This window comes from Rhineura floridana, chromosome 10 (assembly GCF_030035675.1).
Source record: "Rhineura floridana isolate rRhiFlo1 chromosome 10, rRhiFlo1.hap2, whole genome shotgun sequence".
Taxonomy (NCBI): Eukaryota; Metazoa; Chordata; class Lepidosauria; order Squamata; family Rhineuridae; genus Rhineura; species Rhineura floridana.
The window spans coordinates 13,844,098-13,868,805 of NC_084489.1; the positions used below are offsets into that span (position 1 = coordinate 13,844,098).

Consider the following 24,708-nt stretch of genomic DNA (forward strand, 5'->3'; position numbering starts at 1 on the left):
AACCCTGTTGCATGGGAAGGCCAGCCCTGATTATATTTCCAGCATTTCATTTTGGTCACCTATTGCATTTGATGAGATATCAGCTGAATCCTAACGATTACGTTCAAAAACAGTATTAATATTTTGCTAATGAATGCTAACGTGAGCACTTAAAAGTTTCAGTGGTTGTGATAGCATTATGAGCAAGTAATGTTTACAAATATCTAGTTTAGGTTGGAATATTCAATCTTGTCAGTTAGCACAACTCAAAACTGCTTGTATTAAGTCCGAGTTTCCATTTTAACATTTCAGTTTACAAACCTGAATATGGAAGAAAGCAACTTGGGCTGCAGTCAAGCTTTTTTACAAATCGAATTTGTCCATTATCTTTAAGGCAGAAGAAGTTTCTCTCCCCAAGCACAAACACACTGGAAACAAGTTGATTGAACGAAACAACACATATATCCAACGCTTGTTCCCCTATATTTAAAACCCAGTCCACCTTAAGAAAACAGAAAATCAATGTAAAACATAGTTTAGAAGACATCAGCAGATTTAATCATATCACGGGGATGGATCAGACAAATTAGTTGAAGGACAAGTTAGCAATCACTTAGGTTGCAATCCTAACCCAATTTACCTGGGAGTAAGCCCCATTTAATTCAACAGGACTTACTTCTGAGTAGGCACAGTTAGGGTTGCACTGTTAGTTCTGATATTTCAATGGGAACCAACTTAGGAGGCAATCCAACTCACCCTTCCACTTGGCAGCAGCCCTCCACCACGGCAGAGATGTGGCTCCATTAGGAGTCTCCTGACAACGCTAGGTGTCTGCTGGGGACAGCCGGCCCAGTTGATGGAGGCCTGGCAGAAGGCCCCCAAATGGGGTGTTCTGGAGGCATGGTGGGTGAGGAGACACAGGGGGGACTTACACAAGATCCTTCTCGCATTCAGACCCCTCCCCCAGGTCCTGATCCCTCTTTGAACTCTGCTGGCCAAAACGCCAGCAGCATAATTTTTTTAAAATCCCATTCAGGCCTACAGGGAGTGCTTACTCCATGGGAGGCCTGATTGTCGGAGCTGGCACGTCCTGGCTGGCTAGTGTGTGCAGCTCCCGAATGGAAGGAAGATCCCGCAGAGCTTTCCACCAGCTCCTCCTCCACTGCCCCCCCTCCACCGGCTGCACGGCAGTTGGATTGCTCCCTCATACCTAGTTTTGCTACAGGAAGGTTATAATTGTAAAATGCCTAAATATATGGTGTGAATCTGCAGTGTTAACACTGAATTTACTTATGTTAATTACAGGACATAAGCTCATTTTGTGATTTCAATTGTTTTATTTCTCTTTGCTTTGTTGGTTCCTATCAAATTTCCTCAATAACATTCCATAAAAGAAAGGCAACTCTCCACCATGGTGATAAATGCCAAAAGGAGAATAATTAAGTGTTGTGTAATATGCATTAACCTGATACAAATCAAACAAGATATAACACCCCTGGTATAGTTAATGTGAAGTGGGGCTTTTGCTTATTTTCCCCAAAACAGCATCCAGTACTTCAACACAAACTAGTTTTAAAAACTTAGCTGTTCTTCCCAGGGCTGGCACGAGGCATGACTGGGCCCTTGGGAACCAGCCTGCCCTGGGTGTTTGACTCCTGCCTATTCCACCTACCTCTCCTGTCTTCTGCTGCTGTGCACGCTGCGCACGCAAAGCAACCATCAACCAAGATGGTGGGGGAAGCTTCTCTAAAGGGGTGATGCCCCTGCCACCATCTTGGTTGATGACACGCATGCACAGTATGCTACATGCATGCACATGCCTGCCATCAACCAAGATGGTGGTGGGGCATCAGCCCCTTAAGAGAAGCCTCCGCCGCCATCTTGGTTGATGGTAGCCCTGCACGCGCAGCAGCAGAAGACAGGAGAGAGGGAGGTGAAACAAGCAACCGGGCAGGCGGCCTGGAAGCTCCCTCCCTGCGATCCACAGCAGGGACCCTCCCGCAGATTGTGGGAGCACTACTCTCCCACACTAACAAGGGGCCCTTCAGGGGCCTCTCTGGGCTGCGGGGCTCTCAGCCAGGGCCCGACCTGGCCACCCTTTTGTGCTGGCCCTTCAGGGGCCCCTCTGGGCTTCAGGGGCTCTCAGCCAGGGCCCGACCTTTGGTGCCGGCCCCGATTCTCCCCACACACCCTGGCCCCTTACATGAAGTGGAGGACACCTTTTCAGGAAAACCAAACACAAACAGCATTGCTGGATTGTGGATTGTCTCAACAGAATTTCATTAATAGAGCTAAATTCTTGATAATAGAATCTAATCTTTTAAAACCTTCAGTACTGATTTAGTACCACTAATTATCCATAATAAACAGCAAATTTACCACAAGTCTTTTTCCAGACCCACGTTTTTGTTGTTCATTTTCTTGTGTTTCAGCATCTTTTGCAAATGCAAGTACTTGGTACCTATTGTAAAAAAATAAATAGTTCTTAAAATTATTTCATATTTTTGCTTTGGGATTTTTTAATCAGAGTGCATAAAAACAACTTGAACATACTTTCAAGACTCTAATCTTTTACTCTTGTCTGCATTTGCAAGTTTCACTATAACAATAAAAAAAGCATTTTGTATGTGTCAAGAGAATGGTCTCCCTGCTTAGTTCTCTGGCCTCTAGATAGAAAATAATTCTCACAAACCGGAAGCGAGCAAGCGAGCGAGCGTGTAGTATTTTATGTGTTTTAACTGTATTTTATGCATTTTAATTTATTTTAATGTTTTTGTGATTTTATTGTTTACAATTTTATTATGTACGTTTGATTTTATTTTTGTAAGCCGCCCTGAGTGCCCTATAACAGGGTAGAAGGGCGGGACAGAAATATTTTAAATAAATAAACAAATAATAACTAAATTATCTCTTAGGGCTGAGGCACCTGTATTACCTAAGTCTGCTGTGCTTCAAGGTCAAGGCTGAGGCTTGCTAATTGGAAAAGTTGCTTCAGCTGTGGGAAGGCAATATGCCGAGTTACCAGAAGATTCTAGCTCAGATGCCTTTTGATTGGTGAATAAAGTCCACCCTAGTTGCTATGCTTTTAAGTATAAAGCTACCCTCATTCTTTCTTGGTTTTAATGACTTTTGCCTGATACCTTTGCTACACCTTGGAAGTCATATCTTTGGTGCTGTGTTTTTTGTTGCTGTGGAGTTAATGCTCTTATAGTATTATAAAGCTAGGCTAAGTTAGCTTTATTATTTTATTCTGGTTTATAATTCCCAGAGGTACTCTCCCACTAGTATTTTCTAACTGTATTTCTTTAACTGTATCCTGGTTTTCTTTAATGCTGTTATTTTTACTCTTTTTAATAAATACACCTCATTTATCATTGGTGTGTGTCTTATTGGATAAAGCCTTAGTACTGAATCCAGTTCCTAACTGCTTAGTTAGCTGCTACTAGGTAATTTTGTTAGCCTAAAACTCAAGAAGCAGAGAATCCTGTGTTTGGCTTTTGATTCTCTGGAATCTTGCAGACATCTGGTCGGACAGAAGGAAAGGTAGCAGCGTACTTTCCAGAGCTGGTGTTAGACCATGTATACTGAGCAATTGCTTAAACCTTAAAGACTGTTTCCCAGGTTGGAGAAGGCAAGTTCATGACAGTATGGATATCCTTCATAATGATATACATATTAATATGAGAAGAAAGCAAGACAGACTTTTGAACAAATACATGCATCAAAACAGGCACATGTGTTTAACTGGACAATGGGTTGCTACTGCTTTTTTAAAAAAACACTGTTGAATTTAACTGAAAAGTATTGCTACATGCACTCAGGTGGGAATTCAAGCTCCCCCTAGCAACTGATGGAAGAAGTTTCTGGATCTCACTCACTCTGAAGCCCTCAATTCACTCATGACAAGCCTCACATAACAAGACCAAAAAAAAACAAAACCTACACACAAAAAAGCACCACGCAAAGTACTCTCTGCACTGATCAAAAACTGGCATGTGTGTGGAAAATTACATAACTCCAAATAAGTAGGGAGAAAAAAGCAAATTAGTGTGTGGCCTTGAGGACATCTTTACATGCAGGTAGAACTACTTTTCAGATAAAAGCCAGTGGTCTCTTCTCCCTGGCATGTAAGATGCCTGTCAGTACCAGCTCCAGGTTTCTGGGGGGGGGCATGGGCAAAATCTATAAGGGGGCTCCTTGCCCTCTTGCTTTCCTCCTCAAAACACACTCCTCCCTCTTGGCCTCACCCTTTTAAAGTAAAACAAAACCTGAACAGAAAGACTGGGGTGACGGGGGGGGGAAGGAATGCCAAACTTCTGCCTGTAAGTGCATTGGGGGCATATCTGCCATGGCTCTGGAGTCCCCACTGCTGCCACCAAGTCCCTGCTGCTTGCCCTGCAGCAGACCACACCATGCAAGGAAGCCTCCTCTTCCTCCTTTGCTCCTCCATGATCCAGCCTGGCTCAGAGAGGCTGCCTTTGCTTTCCTTCTGCTGGAAGGTATTTAAGGGATTAATACCACAGAGATTAGGAGTCAACTAGCCTAGACAATGTCCTCAACACCAGCACTGAGTTAGGCAGTGGCCATAAGTCTGGATCCAACCCCATGTTTTTATGTAGGAAATCTGTATAATGGCTCTTAGGCATTCCGGGATAGGGGAGTGAAAATGAGGTAACAATGCACTTTACAGTGTTCTGTGCAGTTGGATTTAGCAATTGTCAAAAATGATATGGACATTAGTTTCATTAGCACAGTGATTTTAATTTCATATAGATCCTCCCTAAAACTTGACCATTTTGATGTAAGTTAATAGTAAAAGGCAACAGATACAAAATAAAAAAGTTACATACTTGTAGCTCTCAACCTGCCGAGAGGAAGATACAGTAATGAAGGAATCTGTTCGAGAGCTATATGTCAGTGGACCAGGAAGAAGAAAGCCAGGTAGAAAACGGCCAAATGAATAGCTTTCTTGTTCAAATAACATAAGCATTCCATCCACAGACTGTATACATATCAAATCTCGACCTAAATAAAAAGGAAGCAGTGTATAAGCTCTTCTATTTTGCAGAAAAATGGACCTGAACTGTTATTAAAATTGAGTGTGTGTGTGCATATTTCTTGAACACAGTATAAAATCACAAGTACATCCTTTGCAGAGCTTGGAAGTAACTAGTTACAAGTAACGAATTACTTGTAATTCATTACTTTTTTGAGTAACGAGTGGGTAATTCCTTTACATTTTGATTGTAATAGAACTAGGAGTAATTTTACTACTTTTGTGGAGTAATTGTAATGTTTCCAGAATTACTTTTGGGCATTACTTGGGGGGAGCAGGGGAAGTCTTTTGCTCCTCTGATTTGTGGATGAAAATCATGTGCCTCAAACTGGGCTTCTGTGCAGTGTCGCTCTTTCCTCATGCTCTGTGGATGGGTAGGAGGCAACGAGGGAGGAGGCGGAGAGTGAGATGGGGTGGAGTGAAGAAAACAATTATTTTAAAAAACAGATAGTGGTGGTGAAGAATGGAGGGGAGGGGGAAATGATCCGGAGGTCAAGAACATGGATAAAGGAGGAGAAGGAGGCAGCAGCAGAATGGAGATAAAGAACTGTGGAGGTGAAAGATGACAATGTGTGTGTGTGTGTGTGTGTGTGTGTGTGTGTGTGTGTGTGTGTGTGTGTGTGTGTGAGAGAGAGAGAGAGAGAGAGAGAGAGAGAGAGAGAGAGAGAGAGAGAGAGAATACTGTGTTTGCACTTGGCACACAAAGTGGCCTCCACCACCCTGTCTAGCTACTGTGCTGCATTTGCAGTATTTTAACTTTTTTGCATCTGAGGGGAAAATGTTTGCTTGAGTGAGTGTCCCTTAATTGGTGGCAGGGGAGGGTCTGGGAGGTGGTTAAGTGAGAGAGATTATGCTGGCTGGCTGAGTGGAGGGGGTTGCACTTGGTTTGACGTGCAAAGATCTGAGCAGTGGCCTCAGCCTCCCTCCCCACCACCCTTACCAGCGGAGAGACCACCATTGCTATCTTATGAATAAAAATATTTATTCTACTACCTCTGTATGTGTGTGTTTATTTTTAATGTTGTTTTAGGCTACTTAGATGTGCAGTAGCCGAGGCCAGCACCTTGTAGGTGTTTTTTTTAAAAGTAACTGAAATGTAATTGTAGCGATTACTTTGGAGGAAAAGTAAAGTAATCAGCTACTTTCAGAGCAATTGTAATTGTAACGGTAATTACTACTTTTTGGGCCATGTAACGGTAACTGTAATTTATTACTTTTTAAAAGTAATCTTCCAAGCTCTGATCCTTTGATAAGTATTTATCTCAACATGACCAAGTAATGCAAAATTAATAGATTTCTTTACCAATTTTTTTCTAGCATAGGAGGCACATGAACTGCCCAGCGCAAGGAGTTTGACATTCCAAGTATCATAACAGAAAAAAGCCTTCTCACACGTCTTGCCTGTGCTCTACACTAAGTTATGCCCCCTCTTCAAGCATTTACCAAAAAATCCCCTAAATTTTATTTCAAAAATTTGAAAGAAGTTTCAAGTGGTTCTATATTTTAGTGAGCAATGAGATCTCCTAAATATTGTAATGCTTGAAACGGATGTACACAATAAGTTTCCTTTTTTCAGATCTGTCTCTATCATTTGTTTTAAAATGTACCCTTACTTCTATTTATTATTTACATTATACTTCAGAATTATACAATCATTTGTAAGTCTTCCTCCTTCCAATCACAATAAATCAGACAATATTATATTATTACAGCTTCATCAATGTGCATGGCAATGAGCTTACCATAAAATCCAACACAGGGGAAAGGGAGGCAAGTGGAGGCCAGGGGACACAGTGAAAAAAAATCACAACTACAGTTTACATGTACTTAGGCATAGTTATAGACTTAGTTGAAGCAGGGCATGGGAACTGAGAATTTATGCAAAGGCTTCATGAAAAAGGTGAGTTTTGATGAGGAATTTAAAAGTAATGAGGAAGCATCATGCAGGTGATCTGGGAGGCAGTTCCAAGCATTAGGGGCAGCAAGAGGGTTAGAGTCGTTTGGATAACAGACGATAATATTTCTAGGTAAGCAAAGATTACAGGCAGGGACCCAGGTAGATCAGAGCAGCAATAGAGGTGAATGATGTCGGCAGTAGAGTGCTAGATAATGATGAAGTTACCCAAGTGACACAATGGAACATCCAACAAAAGACTGTAGTAGTCTAGGTGAGAAATGACCAGTTTTTGCTCAGAAGACAGAGAGCAAATGTGACAAAAGCCAAAACTCCAGCCCTCTGTCTTTAAGTTTATTAAATTATTCCTGCCTGTAATCCAAGATATGCGTCTGAGGTTATGCTTGTGTGTTCACCAGTGAAATCTGTTAGGTTGGTGAGCACATGGCATAGGACTTTTTTGGTGGCAGCCCAGCAGCCTGTAGAACTCTCTTCCAATTAACATTAATTTGGCCCCTTCAGTACTAGCATTCAAGAAGGCCTTAAAAACTTGTCTTTTTACTAATGTCTTTCCTTAAGAGAATTTTGGTAAGGCTGCAATCCAGTACATATCTACTCAGAAGTAAGCTCCATTGGGTTCAATGGGACTAACTCCCAGGTAAGTGTGTCTTGGGTTGCAGCCTAATTCAGTCTCTCTTGTGCATTTGTCTACATTCCCTCAGTGCTTCATATTCAGCCTGATGTTCTATTGTTTTTATTTCTCTCTCTATATTGCTTTGAGAAAGCTTGGCTCTGCAAAGTGACTAATAAATAATAGGAATAAATAATATATATATATATTAAGTCTAGGTGAGAGTCCTCTAGTTCTATGAAGGCAAGGGAAGCAATATACACATCCCAATTTATACCTCCCAGGATCCTGTTTGATCGAATGATGGCTTTCCCCCTGACCAATCACAGTCCTTATGGAACACATAAAAATGAACAACTTGAGCAGGTCCTTGTCTCCGTTGCCCAAGGAAACTCTGCTTGTTCATGCAGCCTCAATGGGTCCTGTGCATCTCCCTGCATGAAATAAGGATCATGATTCTGCATGCAAGTCACTGAATTAATGTAGGAATGGTGTTAGAGAAAGGATTACTTAGGAAATTGCTGCTTATTTCTTTTTATGCAGTTTCTGATATCTTGCTCTTTTTATCTTAAAGCAGAAATATCAGAGAGGCAGGACATCTTACATGCACAGGAGTAGAAAGGCATAGCTGGGTATCAATAGTATTCAAGTGCATTGAAAGCCATGGAATCTGATGATGTCACGGAGGAATAGTGTGTAAAGAGAAGAGACCTAAGAATTCCTGAGGGATCTCAACAGAAAGAGGAAATAAGAGGAAGAGTTTCCCAATTAGAATCACTGTAAGAACAAATTCTACAGGTAGGAGCAGAACCATTTGAAGGACAGAATGATGGAGACCAAGGGGGATAAAAGAAGCGAAACAGAAGAGAGTGATCAACTGTATTGAAGGCAGTGGAGAAGACAAGAAGAATAAAGACTGGAGACCTTTAAATTTGGCAACAAGGAGGTCATCAGTGACTGTTGTGAGGGCAGTTTCAATGGAGTTCATGGGGGTGGATCAAGAGAAGATTTGGAGGAAAGATAATTGGAGTAAACAGCCTGCTCCAAAAGTTTGGAAGTAAAGGACAGATTGGGCTGAGATAAAGGATAGGCAAACATTTTTTTAAAAAGAATAATAGCAGACACAGTGGCATATTTGAATGTAGCATGAAGAAGCCAGAGGGGAAAGATTGATAAATGCCATAATCTATAGAACACATAATTTTTAAATAAAGGTAGAATGAATGGTAAAATATCAGACATACTAGCAGTGTAATCCTATAAATGTTTACTTGGAAGCAAGTTCCACTGCATTCAGTTGGACTTCCTCCCAGGTACACAGGACTGCAGCTGGGCACAGCAATCCTACAGCTGCATTCACACAACGCAGAAAGCTCAATCATGGCTTAATAGGACTGTATAAATATGTGGGCTCCCAGAGAGGAGTTTACAGATGCTTTGTTCCTCTCCTGGTCCTTTCTGTTTTCATGCCACACTAAACTAAGCTAATGGTTAGCAGGGATTAACCACAAGTTCCAGTCTGGATGACGTTCTAAGCCAAACCTTGCTTTAGCTCAGAGTGACACTGCAGTAAAAAAGATCAGGGAAGAACAATGCAGCTGCGACCTCTTCTTCATGGTACGTTTGTCTTACCATGTTGTGTCAATCACCTTTAGGCAAATAGGGAGGTAAGAATATTCAGGTGATAACGTTTTCTAAAGAATCGTCAGGTGATATTTATTTATTTATTTATTACATTTATTTTTACGTGGAGTGAAACTGGCATTCACTTTACAAGAAGTATCTACTGTTTTTTAAGAAATGTAAAATTTCATGTTGCCTGCATTTTTAACATTAGGATTGTTCCAGCCACCCTCAAACAACCTTGAGTAACAATGGATTTTCTGCTTGTGTTACTCTTAGAGATCAAACCAGGCCTAACAGGGACCAGGGACATGCAGAGTAGTAGAGCCCTGCTTGCTCCAGATAGCCAGGGTAGAAGGGGACAGTTTTCTTTTTTCTGCACCAGGATGGCACAGATGAGGTACTTGAAGATCAGGCCCTGCCTCAACCTTGCCCCCAAATGCCCCTTTTCAGGTTTTCCATTGGCTACCACTGGTAACAGGAACACCAGCAGTAGATTTACCAGATCTTAGGCCTCTGCAACAGTTGACACCCCCCCTCCAGCAGGGACGCAACAGTGCTGCACTCTAATCCTCACCATCAACATTGGGGTGGGGTGTGGGGGAGAGAGAATTTCAGTCTAAATAATTTAAAATAAAATACCTTGCATAAAAAACTGCAGTTCACTTTGACAAAATCAATTAAACCTTGAGAAATATATAAACCAACATGTCTACTTTAATAGTAAAATCATTGCAGCTGAAATATTTTGCAGTTATATTATTAATGTAATTAATGTAATAACAAATAAGATATAGGTTCAAGCAAATCTCAAGTACATCGAACCTTCTGAAATCAAATAAAACTGCCTCTTTGGAAAGGAAAAAAAACCTTTTATTAAACATAAGGTGCATTATCTTAAGGTGTAAAAGTTCTTTTATACTTTTACTGACTGTTGATCAGAAACACATTTCCATTATACCAAGAGCTTTAATAAAAAGAACGAGCAGTTGGAGTTAACAAAATCATAAATCAGCACAAAAAGTATTTCCATCACTTTAAAAAGAATCATGTTTCCTTTATTAAACATGAAATAGAATGAAACAAAACATTAATCATAACATCTAAAGGAAGGTAGCAAACCAATGAAAAATAATATTCTCATATTAGAAAATGTATATATTATTTGTATTTTACAAACAATCTGAAGTATAGATGTCATAGAAGCTGCCATATTACAGTCCAAAAGCTGCCAAATTACATCACCATTTAAAAAAAAAATAGACAAACTAATACCAATTGTTATTTTGCATTTTTTCTACAACTGTAAGTGATAAAGATCAAATATATCACATCATTAGATTCTATCTCTTTAAGCCTCTGGCTGGAAGTTTCACTGACAACTTAAATTTGATTATTTGTTCCCATAACAACATATTTAATTCATGATATTCTGAAGTTCATATCAGATTTCCAAGTGGTGGTAATTTAAGACTTTACTGTTGCTTTAGTAATAATACTCATCCATCTTTCTAGGAAATGTGAACTATTTAGAGCTTAAGTCAATGAACAAAAGCTTCCTGTTACCTAAATTTAATAATTTTAAACAGAATTATAGATTTAGCATACAGAATTCTTAAAGCATTTTTAACAGACCAGTTGTTTTAGAGTTATGATTTTCCATAGGGTTCTACAATGGGACACACATTTTTTAAATCATAGAACAGGATATATGGCTTCTGTTCAATTTATATTTTATTGTTTATAATAATAGAAATAGTTCATTTATATTTATTTCCATACAAACGCATTCACCCCTATAAGTGAATAGTCAGTTGTTGAAATTTGAAAACCTCTACAGTTGTTAAACAGGTACTTATCTAATCCAAAGGATTAAACAATAAATTGGTTGATTAATAATAGTTTTTCTGACATTCTGAGATGTAAGGAATTCAGTGGGGTAAATATGCTAAACTAAGGCAACATTTGGTGTGTAAAGTTCCAGATGCCCTAGTTATATGAAAATTCTAATAACATATGTATATTTAGAAATTAGCCCATGCAAATGTATACATAAGAGATTAATAGGAGATCTAAATTAACAACAAAAATCAAGTATCAGTCCTAAAGTACAACACTCACTATGAACTAAATTAAGAAAACTCAGAAACTCAATGTAACAGTTGGCACAAACACTGCTACAGAGCACTAACAGATATACAATTAAATATTTTCATATTTTAGGAAGCATGCTTTTTATATGCAATACAGAATTGGTTTCTAGCAAACAAACCAATTTCCATGTCTGTAACTACACCATGCAAACAATCAGAATTGTTGTGAATATCAGCAGCATGCTGACATTCTTACTTCTGCACAGTTATCATTCTATTTGTCCCCATTCCCATAGTACAGCAGGGCCCCGCTTATCGGCGCTTCGCTTCCTGGCATTCCGCTAATGTGGCGGCTTTCATTCCTTGTTTTAAAGCCGATTTTGCACGTTTGCGGCATTTTGTGGCATTTTTGCGCAACGCGCCCCATTATAATCAATGGGGCTCCGCTTTACGGCGATTTCCACTTTACGGCAGGGGTCCTGTAGTAGGGTTTCATCAGAATATGTAACATACTGCTTTGGAAAAGCAACAAAGTTAAGAATGGGCAAAAGTTTGGGTGTTTGAAAAGTGTTGTAATAACTTCTGTTGACTAAGAATATTTTTTATCGCTGTAACTTTCAGTACTCCAGAGTATTTTGCACTGTGAAATACTCAACAACCTTTGGATCATTTGCAGCTAAAATAAAATATAATTCAGACTGCACAGTAAATCTACACTCAAACTCAAAATCCTTTTCAATTTAAGACATCTGTTCTCTACCAATAAACACATTAAAAGGGTTCTCTAGTGTTTGGGCATCCATTTTAATGCTTTGCCCTTTTGTTTTTTAAAAAGGGGCTGACATTTCTATTCGCGCTTAAGCTATTACTGAGGTTAAAGAACATAAATTACTCTGAGTGATAACTATTTTTTCCATAACAAAATACCAAAACAGATTCTGCTGCACCACGAGAATAATAATCATAGTCCTCAGCTACCCTCTCCTCAATGGTATAATTCAGGTCTTCCAAGACAAAAACACATGGACTAAGCTTGTATTTATTGGTTTAACAGTTTCATAGGATAAAATGGTTTGGGTGGGGAATAGCTTTCATGCGCTTCTCCTGAAACCTTCACTGCAGCCCATTCCCACTCCGTTAACTCAGCCAGCATGCACACACACACACACACACACACACACATCTCTTTCCCCAGTTCCTGCCTCACCTTGCTCACCATGACAGTGTCTCCATCTTGTCAAGTACACGGCAGCAATGACTCTAGGAATTCTGGTCCAGTTTCATCCTTTGCTTTGCCCACATTAACTGCCTTGATGATGGATGCAAGGTCAGTGAACAACATGGTCAGAAACAGGACTTTTTAAAATGTTCAACCAGAAACAAAATGTGGAATGTTCAGTTCTACAAGTACATTTGTGCAGTTCAAAAGTTAAAATCAGACAAAAGTCTGATACTGTTACTGTAAAAAGTGACAGATAATGTAAAAGTAGAGTACTCCAGGCTCCCTAGAACCCCAGATCCTGATCAAACACACTCATTTCTTCTTTCCGTGCCAAAGACACGCTGCACAGTGTTCCATGAACTCTACTGCACAGAATAGTCACCAATATTTCAAAGATGAAGGAAATAATTCTAGAACATAGGAAACCCCTGACAAGTCATGTGAAACTATCAGAGTCATAAGGATGGCATGATGTTAGAAAATATCCAGTATGACATTTGTGATGTTCCTGTATTAATGTATATATGGTAAGTGCTGTTTGTATAGAAGATACATGGTAAGTGGAATGAAAGAGGAGGGGGGAGTAAATGAGCAGTAGAATGCTGGATGATTGGCTGAGTGTTTGGATGGCTGAGAGTATAAATGGAAGGATGACAGTTGAATCTGGGTGGACGTTAGTGGGTTGTTTGAGAGGTGTTTGGTGGACGTGAGTGGGTTGTTTTGGTGGAGTTGGGAGGTGGGTGTGAGCTGGTGTATGTCAGGAGAGTGTGGAGAAGGACGGAGGCGGAGTTCGGATTAGTAATAAGTCAAATATCACAGTAATAGATGAAACCATAAGCTTGTAGATCATTATCAAAGTTATCTTGTTATAAATGTTATTTAATAAAAACTATATTTGGTTTACCGAAGGCCTGATCCTTGGCTGGGGTTTCACAGACCAGAAGGGAGGGTAAGGTAATAACCAAGGCTGAAGGGAAACAGTAACAAATGTTGGCAGCGGTGAAGAGGAGAAGATAACATTATAAGTATCCAGAGCAACCCCGAGTTACGAGTTATCTGCATTGATACAAGGGGGTTGGGAACAGCATAGGCACGCAGTCACGAATGTAACCAGATAGAGAGACTCAGGCAAGGTCTCTGGGAACATTGGTTGTAGAACGTGACTGGTGGTGCTGCCTAGCAGGGGGATCTATTGAGATCTGTGCTAGAGCGGAGAGAGAAACCATAAAAAAGGACAGTCCGGACTGGTGGAGTCCCTGGTGGTGCCTAGTGAAAGGCAGTAGCCACGAGCAGGTAGGAACCTGACAGGGAGAGCCAGGGAAGGGCGTCACAACATTCCTAACAGGGACTTTATTAGAGAAAAGTTAGATGAAACATTCTTGTCTAGAAGTATGATTGCAATAAAACAGCTACTCTAGTTCACTATAAAAAGCCTCCTTGAAGCTTTTTAAAAGAGTCTACAAAATATAACAAGACAACCTGCAAGGACAAAACTGAATTCAAGAACAGAGAAATCTTTTATCGATTATTATTGTGATGAGCAGTCAGCCACATATTGACCTCAAAGAGGCATTCACTCTAGAATCTACAATGGAAACAAAACGTCAGTTATGTTCTAGATCCCATCCCCCGTGAACACTGCTCTTTCCTCCCCATTCACAGAGTCCTCCAGCCAGCTCTCTCAGATCATCTGTTCTGGCCCTCTCAAAGACAAAGAATAAAAAAACTGTTGGCTGTTTATCCCAATTGCCCTACTTCTCCAGTTCAGTGGCCTACCAGAGGCAACATGAGCCAAATTAAATCAGCAGTGAGCAAAACTCTTCACATGTGGAAAGTACTACTACTTTTTGTTATATGTGGAATATGTGGTAAAATTATTATTTCTTGAAGAGTTGACTTTGGTTGTTCCGGCATCTGCTATAATTACTACAAAAAAGGGTGCAAGCTGTGGCCTGTAGACCAGCTGTACTCTGTATGTGTAGGGGTTTTGTGATGTTCCTGCTTATATTGTAAATATGGTAAGTGCTGGTTATATAGAAGACATATGGTAAGTGGAGTGAAAGAGGAGGGGGAGTACATGAGCAGTAGAATGCTGGATGATTGGCTGAGCATTTGAATGGCTGGGAGTATAAATGGAAGAATGACAGTTGAATCAGGGAGGTGGATGTTAGGTTGAGAAAGAGAGGTTTTGGTGGTGTTTGGAGGTTGCTGTTGTTGTTGAGAGTGAGTCGGAGTTCTGAGGCAATTAATGAGAAATAAAGTACATGTCAGAACATATATGAAACCATAAGCTTGTCAACAAAGTAATTAAGTAATCTTGTTATTTTTAATTCTTAATAAATATTTCTTGGTTAAACAAAAGCCTGATTCCTTCAGCTGGGAAACACAAACCAGGGGGGACAGCAAGTAACCAAGGCTGAACAGTTGTATCAAATGGTGGCAGCGGCGGAGGAAAAGATATTGTATCCAGTACCACAGAGAAACCAAGGGCTGTAAACTTCAGTACAAGAGGCTGCAGGGGGGGTTGGGAATTACCTATACCCATAGACACAAGGTATCGAGATAGCCTGGCAGAGACTAAGGCACAGTCTAAAGGTTATAAGAGATACAGAGTGTTGGGTAGTAAGGCCTAGCAGGGGGATCTTCTGAGAACTGTGCTAGAGCTGTAAAGGGTAAGAAGAAAACCTGACATTCCTGTCTGCTGGTAGCCACAAGTAAGAGCTTCACAGGTGGTGCCGGGGAAGGACGTCACAGTTTCCCATCCATTTCTATTTTTTTATATATATCTTTCACTCCAGACAAAGTGAGTCCAGGATGCTTCTTAGGTGAAGCTTGAATATAACACTCTACTGCATTAGTGCTATCAAATGCCCAGTTCTTGAAATTTTCTCCCATTTTACACAAAGTCATTTTATGTAAAGTCATTCTTAAGCAACAAAGCATGTGCATACACACAAGGAAAATTCACAAGTGTGTTGTAGCAGTGGGCACTGTGTGCACAAATTGCAATAATATACCACTGGGCAGTTCCAAATTTTAAAAAAAATTAATGGAAGAAAATTGTGGCAGTTATAGGAAAAAACCCTCACAAACAATTCTTACAGTATTTACAACCTGCTGAAGATTCAAGAAAGGAATATCCCAAACACAACAGAATGCATTTCCTCCTTCCCCCTCTTCTGCAGTCAGCATCTGGGTTGGGACAGGTAAAATACCAGAAATATATCATCCCTTCTCCCATCCTTAAAATCAGCTGAGAGGGCAAGAAAGTTATACCAATGTTGGAAAATGGTACATTGGCCAATAGGATAATCTTCCAAATCTCTCAAAGCATTCACAATATGTATGAAAATATTTAAAAAATAATACGCCAAGATAACCTGATTGAGCAAAGGCATAGACGTTTTGTAATGACTTTCCTTGTACATTTTCAGTTCATATAAACACACTTCTTCTAGCATAATTAAAACAACATCTTAACCAGAAAATTAGTTGTGTTTTATGGCAGGAAGGTGCCCTACATTCACACTTGGAACAAAGCTCATAATAAGCCAATTTTTCAAATGATTTAACTTTGACTGCTTTCAGATATAAACACTGTTCCTGGGAGGGTGTATAGCAGGCTCCCACTTCCCCCTCTCTGCACACAAGGAGAGGAGATTGGAAGCTTCCACTTACAGTATGTAACAACTGCAGTTTCCCATACTTGGACTAAATGGGAATTGCAAGCAGCAAATGGAAGCTTCTACTCACCTCTCATTGGGAAGGCTGGGAGGAAATACAGGGAGTGCAGGAACCCAAAGTACAGCTTTGTAACCATCAATGGACTGTTATGTCTCATTGCAGACTAGGGTTGCCAGGTCTCCAGTTTCTGTCCAGAGATTCTGGTTTCTTGGGGTCATCTCTGGGTCTCTGGGTGAGTCACATTAATCTGTGGACTCTTAGCTTTCATTTTTAAAAAAGATTAAGTAACTATGTGGTCTGGTTCAAAAGATATAACCCAAAAAAAACTTCTGTTAGTACTGGCTGCTCTAATCCCTCCCATTTCAGGTTTTTAGCCAATAAGTGAAGTCAGGATTATGATTGTCAAGATTTATCAATAGCTAAACTCATTTCAAGTTCTGAGAACAATTTCCTTTTTCTGCTTCACTCACATCAGGAATTCAGTAAATATATAGCTTTCAGCAGCATAAAGAGTGCTTTATCTGTACAGGATTGGGACTTGCTTCTGAATAAAAATACACAGGATTGCACTACAGCAGAAGATCCAGTAGGATCTTGGAACGCATACACAGTAACAATTTTTTTGTAATTGTAGTTAAAGTGCACGTGCAGGCTTTTTAATTACATGCAAAAAATCTCATATTATACACTTTATCTTTCAAATAATTTTTGAGCAGAAATTTTAAAAAGTGTACATGCTGCAGTGTTATATTTGCAAATTAAAGAGTCAAACAAGTTTAAATTTTACTGGACTGCTGAAGAGGGCAGTTGATTTGTCTTATTCATAAACTGTTTTGAAAACCTTCCCAACATGAAGCTTTTCTGGAAGTAAAGCTGCAACGCTAATTCCACATACCTGAGAGTTAACCCCACTGAATTCAGTAGGACTTCCTTTTGAGCACACATGGTTAGGATTGTGCTGAAAATAAGTGGGACTTTTGAGTGAACATAGAAAAGGATTATGTTGTAAATCTTTCTCTCCCCCTCCAATCCTTTCTTTTTAAAAGCAGTTAGGCAGGGCTTACTTTGGTGTCACTGCTTTTATTTGGTAGGAAACTAGTATTTATTTTTTTAAAAAAATATTCTGCAATGGCCAACTGGTTTTGACAATAAACTATTATATGGGGTATATGCATTTTACATCTCCAGTGTGTGTGTATATGAAATCCTTCCAACAACCCGGTGAGGTAGGGTTGGAAACCAAGGCAGCTCACAACAAGAAATAAATCAATTTAAAATCCAATAACCGTAAAGCAAGTATAAAACAGTTGCAAAACAGCTTAAATTGGCATAATTTTGAATTCTGGATTGGGTGAGTGAAGTTCCTTATCACTGAATTGCAGTCCTGTGCATGCTTTCCTGTCTGAGTAAGCCGTATTGAATACATTGGGACAGGGAGAGCCATGTGTTTCCTCTCTGTCAATTATTACTTACTGGAATTGGGTTGGCTGTCAAAGTGAGTATACAGCAGCCCACAGAGTAGGCAGGAAAGAGTACAAAATCTTCTTAACTCTTACTCATTTCTCAAACCTCTCTCTGCAGTGAAGGGTCAAATCTGCAAACACATTTGGAACAGCCACGTTAAAACGCAGGCAGGGCATTCCAGGCAGGGGGTTGCTAACCCTGCTTTGATATGGACATTGTTGCAGAGGATTCCTAGTAAAGCCTTAAAACAGCACAATCCTAACCATATCTACTCAGAGGTAAGTCCTGTTGAGTTCTATATGGCTTAGTCCCTTAGTAAGTGAGTTTAGAAGTATAGCCTTCAAGGGCTCCTTGAATTAACTTCTCCACAACACTAGGCTTTCTGCCTACAATAGCCTTCTGGTGACTGGCCTAGCCTGAGGGCACTTAAACCTAGCACCTAATAAAAATCACCCTTGCAAAATTGAAGAAAAGTAAATTCCAGTCTACCTCTCTTATAAGGTTCCTGTTACAAGGCTGCAAAATTTTTACATATGCAGTACTTTGTTCCTCCTCTAGGATGCACACCTTAACATGGTGAGGGTGGTTGAGAGTGTTGAAGAAGCTGAGAGCAATGTCGTCAGGAGTCTAGACCAAGAGGCTAGACTCCTAGCAGGGGCACCCAAGGCAGAATGGTCAAAGCTGAGACACCAGACTAAGAGGCATCCAAACTCAGAGGAAGGCAATGGTAAACCACCTCTGAACATCTCTTACCACGAAAACCCTATGAACAGAGTATCCAAAATGCAACACGAGATAGTGCTGGAAGATGAGACCCCCAGGTCAGAAGGCACTCACCGAGCTACTGGGGAAGAACAAAGGACAAGTACGAGTAGCGCTGTGGCTAATGACACAGCTGGGTAAAAGACAAAAGGAAACCCAGAGGCTGATGTGCACAGATGCAAAAGGAGAGTCTGGAGTTGTTCGAACCCTGGTCTCCCAGGTCCTAGTCCAACACCTTAACCAATACACCATGCTGGCTCTCTCACAGAAATATAAGAGAACAACAAAAAGGGAAGAGCAAGAGCCCTATTCCAAAATATTAGAAAAATGAAAGGGAAATTTAAACCAAGAGTAGGGATGCTGAATAATCAACAGGGGAACACACTGACTGACCGAGATGAAATAAAAGATGGAAGCAATATACTGAAGAACTCTATAAAAGAGATGCAAGGATGACAGATTCATTCATGGAGGAACCGTATGATGAAGAACCAGAAATTTTAGAATGTGAGGTGAAAGCTGCTCTTAAAATACTTAGAAGAAACAAATCACCAGGAACAGATGGCATACCAATAGAGTTGCTACAAACTACTGCGACTGAATCTGTCCAAAGTTTGACAAAAATTTAACAAATATGGAAAACTAAACAATGGCCCACAGACTGGAAGCGTTCAATATACATCCCAATTCCAAAGAAAGGGGATCCCAGGGAATGCAGGAATTATCGAACTGTTGCCTTAATATCCCATGCAAGTAAAGTAATGCTCAAGATTCTACAACAAAGGCTCTTACCATTGTTATGGCTTGGCTAACCCCTTTTTGGTTCAAGTGGAACCCAGGAGGTACAAGGTCAAGAACTATAACTCCCGACTTCCCGGAAGGATTGCTCCGCCTGTGGCTAGCTCTGTCTCAGAGGAAGCTTTTTTCAGTTTAAAATCAGTCAAAAGGGAACTTTGACTGGTGTAAATGTTCTCCCAGGCAAGGGTGAACCGAAGATTATCCACAGAAACTTCGTTAGGCTGTCGGTGGCTGGAATCGATCAGGAATTCCCTGGGAAAGGAGGGCATACCTGGCAGCCGAGGACGGAGTTAGGACTTCCAGCAAGCTGGGCTGAAAAAAGCGAGACATTTTTTCTTTTAAACGATCCACAACGGGAGAGCTTCCTTCTGTCTAATCTTATCATTTGGCTTAAATTACTACAGTAAAAGAGATTTGTTTAAGAATCAGAAATCAAGATACCTGGGTGAGTTACACTTCTCTCTTTTATACAAGGAATTAAGGAGGAGGAAAGAAAATTTAAAAAGCTTATCTTATTTTTTATGGCAAAAAGCTGGCCTGAATTTGGAAACTATAAAGATTAAAATGGATGAGGGGCAACTTACCCGAAGAGAAAATCTGATCTAGATGATTATTTGATTGATATATGTCTGGGACTACTTTTTCTTGGACTACTTTCTTTAGACGAATCTGCTGTTTGTGTATGTTACTAATTGTTCGGCGTTGTGAACCAAATTTGTTTTGCATTCTTGGACGTGCGGGAGATAAGAACTGTGCTAGCCAGATGATGTCAACAGGCCTGGAATATTAACCCCCTTATTGCTGGAAAAAGAAGCAAATTACTCTTTGCTTGGGAATTGTGGCTATATTGGAAATTTGAAGGGTTTTTTCTTCGGCTTTAAGAATGACAATCAAAGAAGTGGCAGAGACCCTGGATGTATCCCTGGAAGGGTTTTCCCCTCTGGATATGTTTCAGAAGATAATGGATGAGATTAAGATAACGAAACAAGAACTGGGACAGAGTAGACAAGAGATGGCAACTGAATTTGGTAAAGTGAAACAGGAGTTGAAAGAAATAAAGGATTATATGAGAAAAGGAGCAGATGGACAAGCAATAGAAGATGAAAAAGAAATCAAAGGGAAGGAGCAAATTCTGGAGATTGGATCAGATATATCAAACGTGGAATTGGAAAAAGATTTGGACTTTATGGCAAAAATTAAAGGGAGGATGCAAGTCCTGGAGATTGGAACAGATATATCAAGTGTGGAACTGGAAAAATATTGGAGTTTGTGGATCCTGGAGATAAAGATTACTGTTTGGAATTCGGCGTTGTCCCTGGAGAAATTGAGGAAGATATCAGAGATAAAGTTATCAATGCTTCGATGGAATTTCTGGACTGGAATGATTTGATGGAACTTGAAAAAGAGAAAATTTATAGAATTAATTCCAGATATGTGACAATGGAAAAACTCTCAAGAGATGTGCTAGTGCATTTCGTAAAAAAGAGGAACAGAGATATGACTTTACAACAATATTTCAGCAACACATTCAGAATTGACGGCAAGGAAATATTTGTGATGAAGGAAATTCCCATCAGACTCTTACTATATGACTATGACAGCAAGATTATTATGGGTGCAAGGGTGGAAGTTGGAAGATGGAATTAACACTGATAATGGAAAAATGGCTATTGAAATTACTGGACCTAGCAGACTTGATGAGATGGATTAATTGACATGTTTATTTGGAGAAAAATCGATGGATATATTTCTCAAGGAGTGGAAACCTCTCTTTGACTTTTTGTGGAAAGAATAAAGTGATGTTAATGAGATTTGATGATTAATTAAGATAACTACTGGAGGAAAGTGATTTTGTAATATATTAAGAGACAGGTTTGTTATATATCATAGACCTATAACTGATCTGCGACAAATCGGAAGTCAACATTTTATTTTATTGTTTAATCTGTTTCTTTTTTGTTTTGTTTTGTTTTGTTTTGTGTTTGAAAATTTGAATAAAATTAATGATAAAAAAGAACTATAACTCCCACCCCCACTCTCACACACCCCTACCCAATGGTATGGCTAGTGATGCATTCCAGAGGTTTTGTGCGAAGGGTAACAAGGGCAGAGTTAAAAAACAAAATTAACCAAAAGCTACTGCATAAATGTTCTGCATAAATGTTATCTATTCCTTTGGCAGACTTCCCTCATTCACACTAGAATCCTCCATTGTTCGTTAGAAGGAGCCTTAGTTTTTCAGGGTCAGTTAGAAATACACATGCAGATACACACACACATATACAAAATCACCAGACTTTCAGACCCCTCCTTGATAGGAGGGGGAGAGAGGAGAAATTATTTTAAAACCGAGGCTTGAATCTAGTGAAAGAGAAGAAGGGGGGGCAAGGTAGATCAGAGCTCCAACACGTGTACTACGCTCTCAAAGAACGCATCAAAGGACTGCAGGGACGGAACCAGGGAGAGACTCTTGGTCTTGGTGTAAAACCTTGAGACCAAGGAATTCCTTCCTGGTTTTGGATCAGAGCTCTTCCACATAGCTTCAGCTGTATTCAACTGCCCACTCCGGGCATAGGATAGGTAATCTCTCCTACCTGTCACTCTTAATAGTAACAGGGTCCTTGATCTTTTCAGTTTAAAGTTATGAATGGGTTAGGATATTAATGATTAATGCTGCCACGCACCCAAGTAATTCTGTAATGCTATTCTACTCTTTCTCTCAATAAAAGAAAGCTTTGCTTTGTTTTGGTTTGGACCTGCATTTCTTGGGGAAAATATATATATACACCATTTAGGAACACTTCAGGGCAAAGCAATTATCCCTAGCAAAAGATACCTCTCCTCTCAAGGAGGTGAGTTTCATGGGACATGGAGGTGGCAAGTTCATACACTCAGGTTCCCAAGAGCATGTGTCGTAACACCATATATGGAGCGAGAAATGCCAGATGTCCAAGCTGCAGTTAGAAAGGGAAGAGGCACCAGAGATCATATTGCAAACATACGTTGGATAATGGAATAAACCAAGCAATTTCAGAAAAAAAACACCCTGTGCTTTATAGACTACAGCAAAGCCTTTGACTGTGTAGATCATGGGAAACTATGGAATGCTTTAAAAGAAATGGGGGTGCCACAGCATCTGATTGTCCTGATGTGCAACCTGCACTCTGGACAAGAGGCATACTGTAAGGACAGAATATGGAGAAACCGATTGGTTCCCAGTCGGAAAGGGTGTGACACAGGGGTGTATTTTATCACCCTATTAGTTTAATCTATACACAGAACAGATCATGAGGAAAGCAGAACTGGATCAAGATGAAGGAGGTGTGAAAATTGGAGGGAGAAATATCAATTTAAGATATGCTGATGATACCATACTACCAGCAGAAACCAGTAACGATTTGAAACGAATGCGGATGAAAGTTAAAGAAGAAAGCACAAAAGCAGGACTGCAGCTGAACATCAAAAAGACTGAAGTAATGACAACAGAAGATTTATGTAACTCTAAAGTTGATAATGAGGACACTGAACTTGTCAAAGATTATCAGTACCTTGGCACAGTCATTAACCAAAATGGAGACAATAGTCAAGAAATCAGAAGAAGGCTAGGACTGGGGAGGGCAGCTGTGAGAGAACTAGAAAAGGTCCTCAAATGCAAAGAAGTATCACTGAACGCTACAGTCAGGATCATTCAGACCATGGTATTCCCAATCTCTATGTATGGATGTGAAAGTTGGACAGTGAAAAAAGCGGATACGTGAAAAATCCACTCGTGAAATGTGGTGTTGGAGGGGAGCTTTGCGGATACCATGGACTGGGAAAAAGACCAATAATTGCGTGTTAGAACAAATTAAACCAGAACTATCACTAGAAGTAAAATGATGAAACTGAGGTTATAATATTTTGGACACAATGAGAAGACATGATTCACTAGAAAAGATAATAATGCTGGGAAAAACAGAAGGGAGTAGAAAAAGAGGAAGACCAAACAAGAGATGGATTGATTCCATAAAGGCAGCCACAGACCTGAACTTACAAGATCTGAACAGGGTGGTTCATGACAGATGCCCTTGGAGGTCACTGATTCATAGGGTCGCCATAAGTCGTAATCGACTTGAAGGCACATAACAATGTACTTTGTTATTAAGACGAATTCTTCTTCATAGCACCTTCTTTGTTGTAAGTCTGAAACATGCTTTGCCTCCAGGCTGAACCATAATAAATATAAAATAAATCCAGACATTTGGCTGAGAAAAGCTAGATTTTCTTTAGCGTTTCTTCCCGTAGTAACTTTTTTTTCTGTACAGGTTTTCTAATGTTTTAAAAATGCAATTGCTTTTATTATTTCTCTTTTGTTTTGCTGGATCCATAGATTAACATGAAGCAGATGTGTAATTCTGGGAGCCATTTCATATTTTTAATAACACAAATGTCCTTGTGATCTTTACAATGCTACTTGTGTTAGATTTTTCAGAGGAACCCTAAAAATGCGACATCCCATTTAATACTTACTTTTTAAAATAACAATTGTTGCTATGTGCCATGGCAATAGGTATATTAAACGGAGAACAGAACCCTGACATATTCAGTTATTACTCATATACCAAAAGCTTAGCCTACTTTTTTAGCTACCATTACTGAAATCGACCTTTAGCATGGGGTGGCCAAACATTTGATCCACACAACTGGTTTATCCACCATAACCTTTTGCAATTATCTTGCGGTGGAAATCCACATGATCATAGTATTATGAATAATTCGATGTATGATGGAATTGCTGCTCAATACAAGTTTCAGCAAGTTCCACTCATGAAGGCAACTCATCAGTATGAATGATTCATAAATCAAGGATCGCTAAGGCTCTCCACTGTGACATTGCCTGACAAATTATTTTCTTCACTTAAACCTTATAGTCAGTGCAATGAAATAATCAGGTGTGATGTATATTTTTAAACTAATATTAATAAACGTACTATTAATATTTTATTCATCTTTATTCTGTTTCCTGACTCCTAACTGAGCAGAGCAGAGGGAGCTGTCTCAGCTGGTCCACAGGAGAGGATATAAGCAAGTCAGTTTTAAGAGAGCGAGCAAACAGAGCAAGTGAGCGAACAGGGAGAACAAACAGGAGTGATAAAGGCAGAGGTTCCTAAAATAAATAAATAAACTAAACTAATAACTGAAACTGCCATGACTGGAATACAGCAACTGAAGGATATAACTTGTTCAAAAAGAACAGAAGGAATAAAAAGGGAGGTAGTCACACTATATGTTAAAAATATATATCCCTGCACAGAAATACAGGGAGATGAGCTCAGTAACTCCACCGAGAATATCTGGATTAAAATTAATGGGGCAAGTAATAAAAGGAATGTGGTGCTTGGAGTCTACTACCGACCACCCAAATCAAGGAGAAGACAAGAATGTAACTTTTGAAAAGCAAATTGCCAAAGTTTCGAGGAGGCATGATGTAGTAGTAATGGGGGACTTCAATTATCCCAATAT

General features: G+C 39.7%; 1 protein-coding gene across 12 annotated transcripts in view; it reads right to left on the reverse strand.

Moving 5' to 3' along the window:
• Window positions 1-24,708, reverse strand: part of BBS9 (Bardet-Biedl syndrome 9) — a 461,803-nt gene that overhangs the window by 412,762 nt on the left and 24,333 nt on the right. For all 12 annotated transcript variants that reach the window (XM_061587171.1, XM_061587183.1, XM_061587182.1 and 9 more), the window contains exons 6-8: window positions 4,830-5,004; window positions 2,359-2,440; window positions 301-481 (exon numbers count right to left, since the gene is read on the reverse strand). In XM_061587171.1, the coding sequence (XP_061443155.1) occupies window positions 301-481; window positions 2,359-2,440; window positions 4,830-5,004 (438 nt within the window). The remainder of the gene's footprint in view (window positions 1-300; window positions 482-2,358; window positions 2,441-4,829; window positions 5,005-24,708) is intronic.